Source organism: Mirounga leonina, unplaced genomic scaffold (assembly GCF_011800145.1).
Source record: "Mirounga leonina isolate KUSES-001 unplaced genomic scaffold, KU_Mleo_1.0 Mir_166, whole genome shotgun sequence".
Taxonomy (NCBI): Eukaryota; Metazoa; Chordata; class Mammalia; order Carnivora; family Phocidae; genus Mirounga; species Mirounga leonina.
In genome coordinates this window covers 9723587-9728315 of record NW_023270418.1, presented here as the reverse complement: position 1 = coordinate 9728315, position 4729 = coordinate 9723587, and the positions used below count along the sequence as shown (strand labels likewise).

General features: G+C 45.1%; 1 protein-coding gene across 1 annotated transcript; it reads left to right on the top strand.

Moving 5' to 3' along the window:
* The first annotated feature begins 1621 nt into the window (after positions 1-1621).
* Positions 1622-3596, top strand: KCNA4 (potassium voltage-gated channel subfamily A member 4). The gene has a single exon (XM_035012300.1). It carries the CDS (start codon positions 1622-1624, stop codon positions 3587-3589), a length of 1968 nt encoding a protein of 655 aa, XP_034868191.1. The 3' UTR covers positions 3590-3596.
* Positions 3597-4729: the final 1133 nt, after the last annotated feature.

Here is a 4729-nt window from a genome sequence, read left to right as displayed (position 1 = left end):
AACAGAAAAACAACAGGGACATGCTTCAGGGAGATAGGAAGTGCCAACTTAATACAGGCCATTGGTGAGTCTCAAAGTGTCCTGGATGTCCTCACATTCTGTCCTCCCTGTAATTGAGACTGTGGTTTAAGGACATATACATTTGGGCGTGAGTAGATTGACAATAAAAACTTAGGTTATGGTCATATTATTCGGAACTGCTAGCATTTATTGACATTCATTATGTCTGTGCTGTTCTATCAACATTCACTGTCTCATTCAACTTCACTAAGCGGATGGAGGGGGTTGTATATAGATGAGGTGATTGAAGCTTGTTGAAGTGGTAGAGCCTGGATTAAAGAAAACTGGTTTTTCCAACTGCTCTAATCCTGAATCAAGACGGAGAGGGGTGGAAAGGCACTAAATTCAGAAATATTTGATGAGTGGAAATTAAAAAAAAAAAATGCCTTGAGATCAATGAATGATGGAAGCAGCTGTAAAGTGAAAGCATTATTATTGTGGAATGAAGAAAGTGACACCGAGAATTAAGACCTGGCATGAGTGAAAGGGAGAGCCAAAGGAGAAGACATGTGGGTCGAGAGTGGAGAGAGGAAAAATAATTGAGTTGCCATGAAAATAGACTGAGCTGAAATAATAACCAAAGAAGAAGGACAGAAGGATGGTTTAGTGAGGAGGAGATTTAACAACCTGCCCCACACTCCTTGGAAATTTTGTGGTCACTTGGTGCTTTATGTGGTTTGCTTGAGGACAGGAGAAAGAAGTGTATGGGAAGGAAACACTGTTTGCTCTTTATGATTTGATTCTTTTTATTTTTCTCCTATGCTTGTTTCCCTTCCTTTTTCAGGTGAAGTGCTTCTTCTGCATGATTTTAGCTGAAGGATGCTCTGCATTTCCTTGATTTCTATGGAGACCTCAGAGCTGGGTGTGCCCCCGCTGACACCTCATCTTGTACCTTCTCTACCTCCCAAGGTCTTTGCCTCTGTCCATAGCTTGGCATTGCCCCTGGGTCCGGGAAGCCTGTGATGAACTGGAAGGGAGCACCTGGAGAATCATCCTGATAGGCTTTGAGCAGCCATGGCTGGACGTACTTCAAGCCACGTGTTAACATGGGTCAAGCCGTCCCTAGAAGGCAAGTGCTAAGACTAAAGGCTTGTTTGTATTTTATTTAAATTTGATGGACTGAGCTTTGGACAATTTCCATGGCAGAAAAATATATTCCATTTTCTAGGCACAACTGCTGGCTGTCAGATACTTGCTGCCTTTGAAATCTTGCGGCATCATCACCAACCACATCCTAGACGTATTTCCAGATTTGAACAGCCACCCAAAAACAGGTGTTTGGGAGACCCCACCATTTTTTGACTTGGGCTTGAGAGTGCTGGGTTGTTTATCTAGACCAGCCAAGCTCTGGAGAGCAATGTTCAGTCCCTGGGAACAGAGAGCATGGGGCGTACTGATTTAAAAACAGAAAATGCAAAGTTGGACTGAAAATATCCTTAGTCTTCCAAGCAATCTGCTTAAGGGTTCCAAACTTACCTTAATTTGGTGAGAAAAGAAGCTGCCCTAGTTTTCTTTCTTCTTCTTCTGCAACTGGAACCAGCCATTTCCCGAAACCACCACCATGGAGGTTGCAATGGTGAGTGCGGAGAGCTCAGGGTGCAACAGTCACATGCCTTATGGTTATGCAGCCCAGGCCCGGGCCCGGGAGCGGGAGAGGCTTGCTCACTCGAGGGCAGCTGCGGCCGCCGCCGTGGCAGCCGCCACAGCGGCCGTGGAAGGCAGCGCGGGGTCCGGAGGGGGCTCCCACCACCACCACCAGGCGCGTGGGGCCTGCACCTCCCATGACCCTCAGGGTGGCCGGGGGAGTCGGAGGAGGAGGCGCCAGCCGCCTGAGAAGAAGAAAGCCCACCACCGTCAGAGCAGCTTTCCTCATTGCTCCGACCTGATGCCCAGTGGCTCTGAGGAGAAGATCCTGAGGGAGCTGAGTGAGGAGGAGGAGGAGGAGGAGGAGGACGACGACGACGACGACGAGGAGGGCAGGTTTTACTATAGTGAAGATGACCACGGTGATGAATGTTCCTACACGGACCTGCTGCCTCAGGATGATGGGGGCGGCGGTGGCTACAGCTCCGTCCGCTACAGCGACTGCTGTGAACGTGTGGTGATAAATGTGTCCGGCCTGCGCTTTGAGACCCAGATGAAGACTCTGGCGCAGTTTCCAGAGACTTTGTTGGGAGACCCCGAGAAGAGGACTCAGTACTTTGACCCTTTGCGTAATGAGTACTTTTTTGACAGGAACAGGCCTAGCTTTGATGCCATCTTATATTATTACCAATCAGGAGGCCGCCTCAAGAGGCCAGTCAACGTCCCCTTTGATATCTTCACCGAGGAGGTGAAGTTCTATCAATTGGGAGAGGAGGCCCTGCTCAAGTTTCGGGAGGACGAGGGCTTTGTGAGAGAGGAGGAGGACAGGGCCTTGCCAGAGAATGAATTTAAAAAGCAGATTTGGCTTCTCTTTGAGTATCCGGAGAGCTCCAGTCCGGCAAGGGGCATAGCCATCGTTTCCGTCCTGGTCATCTTAATCTCCATTGTCATTTTCTGCCTGGAAACTTTACCTGAGTTTAGGGACGACAGGGATCTCATCATGGCCCTGAGCGCAGGCACACACGCTGGGTTGTTGAATGACACTTCAGCTCCCCACCTAGAGAACTCAGGGCACACCATATTCAACGACCCTTTCTTCATCGTGGAGACAGTCTGTATTGTTTGGTTTTCCTTTGAGTTTGTGGTTCGCTGCTTCGCTTGTCCCAGCCAAGCACTCTTCTTCAAAAACATCATGAACATCATTGACATTGTCTCCATTTTGCCTTACTTCATCACACTGGGCACTGATCTGGCCCAGCAACAGGGGGGTGGCAATGGACAGCAGCAGCAGGCCATGTCCTTTGCCATCCTCAGGATCATCCGTCTGGTCCGGGTATTCCGGATCTTCAAACTCTCCAGGCACTCCAAGGGCCTGCAGATCCTGGGCCACACCCTCAGAGCCAGCATGCGGGAACTGGGCCTCCTGATCTTCTTCCTCTTCATTGGGGTCATCCTGTTTTCCAGCGCCGTCTACTTCGCGGAGGCAGATGAACCTACTACCCATTTCCAAAGCATCCCAGATGCGTTTTGGTGGGCTGTGGTGACCATGACGACTGTGGGCTATGGGGACATGAAGCCCATCACTGTGGGGGGCAAGATCGTGGGGTCCTTGTGTGCCATTGCAGGTGTGTTAACCATTGCTTTGCCAGTGCCAGTGATTGTCTCTAACTTTAACTATTTCTACCACAGAGAGACTGAAAATGAGGAGCAGACCCAGCTGACACAGAACGCAGTCAGTTGCCCATACCTCCCTTCCAATTTGCTGAAGAAATTTCGGAGCTCTACTTCTTCTTCCCTGGGGGACAAGTCAGAGTATCTAGAGATGGAAGAAGGAGTTAAGGAATCTCTCTGTGCAAAGGAGGACAAGTGTCAGGGAAAGGGGGATGACAGCGAGACAGATAAAAACAACTGTTCTAATGCGAAGGCTGTGGAGACGGATGTGTGAATCTTGTTCTCCACCCGCCACTGCCCCCCCCCCACCAACCCCAGTATCTCCAAATATACTTACGCATAGAGAGTGCAGTTATGAAAATGAAATATGCAGACGAACCTAATGCATATAGTAGTACGCCATTTAATGGTCATACGTGGCATAATTGTTACTAAACTTGTATTACATATCAAGTAAATGATACATCTTGGGGAAGAGGGAGGCTAAAATAGGAGCAAATCTATCTTTATATTTTTTATTAGAATGCAAGAATTTTGCACATTAACTGGAGATGTTAAAAGTAAAGATTCCATGGAGAGAATGTATATGTGTGTATTTGTGTGTGTGTGTGTGTATGTGTATGTGTAAGTAAATTGTCAACATTGTTCGTAATTGTGCAGTGATGGGAAAAGTTGGCATTTTGAAGTATTTACTATGTAAGAACTAATGAATTCGAGCAGTCATTTGTTTTTTAAAAATTGTAAGAATTACTGTGTAGGAAAAAAAAAGAAAGTGAATTATTTAATAGAATATAGGTCACAATTTTATCTTAGATTTAATTAAAGTTTATTTTTAACTGGAAATTAACTTTTAAAAAGGCTGCAGGGGCCTTAAAAATTGATTATATTTTATTATTAATTTTGGGAAGGTATGACAGCAAATGCCTAACAATATGGAAGAAGTAAAATTGGAGAAAATGTAATAAGTTTTGTTCACAGATAACAGGACTGGAATTTTTTTTTTTTTTCCTTTTGCACTATTTTATATGCTGGAGATTGAGAGAGACTTCCTACTGTGAATGTTTCCTAATGTAACAGTTCAATGACAATCATTGGAAGAATGATTTTAGTCTTATTTTATAGTTCTTTTCTTTGTGTGAGACTAATGGCCACGCAGATAACAGCACATGATTCCCTTTTTTTAAAATCTAAATAACTGATCTGCAAAGGGAGTATGAAGTAAAATTTAGCAATTGAATCTTTTGAAATTGGACTGTTACAATGATGCTTCTGAAACCATACTATTTTAATTATTCTTCTGCCTTTTAAATCCAGAATAATTTAACCAAAGTTAATGCATGCACTGAAAGAATTCTTGAAGAAATAAGATGCCCAGCAGCTACAGTGATTATGGCTTAAGAGCTTTCTATTAAAT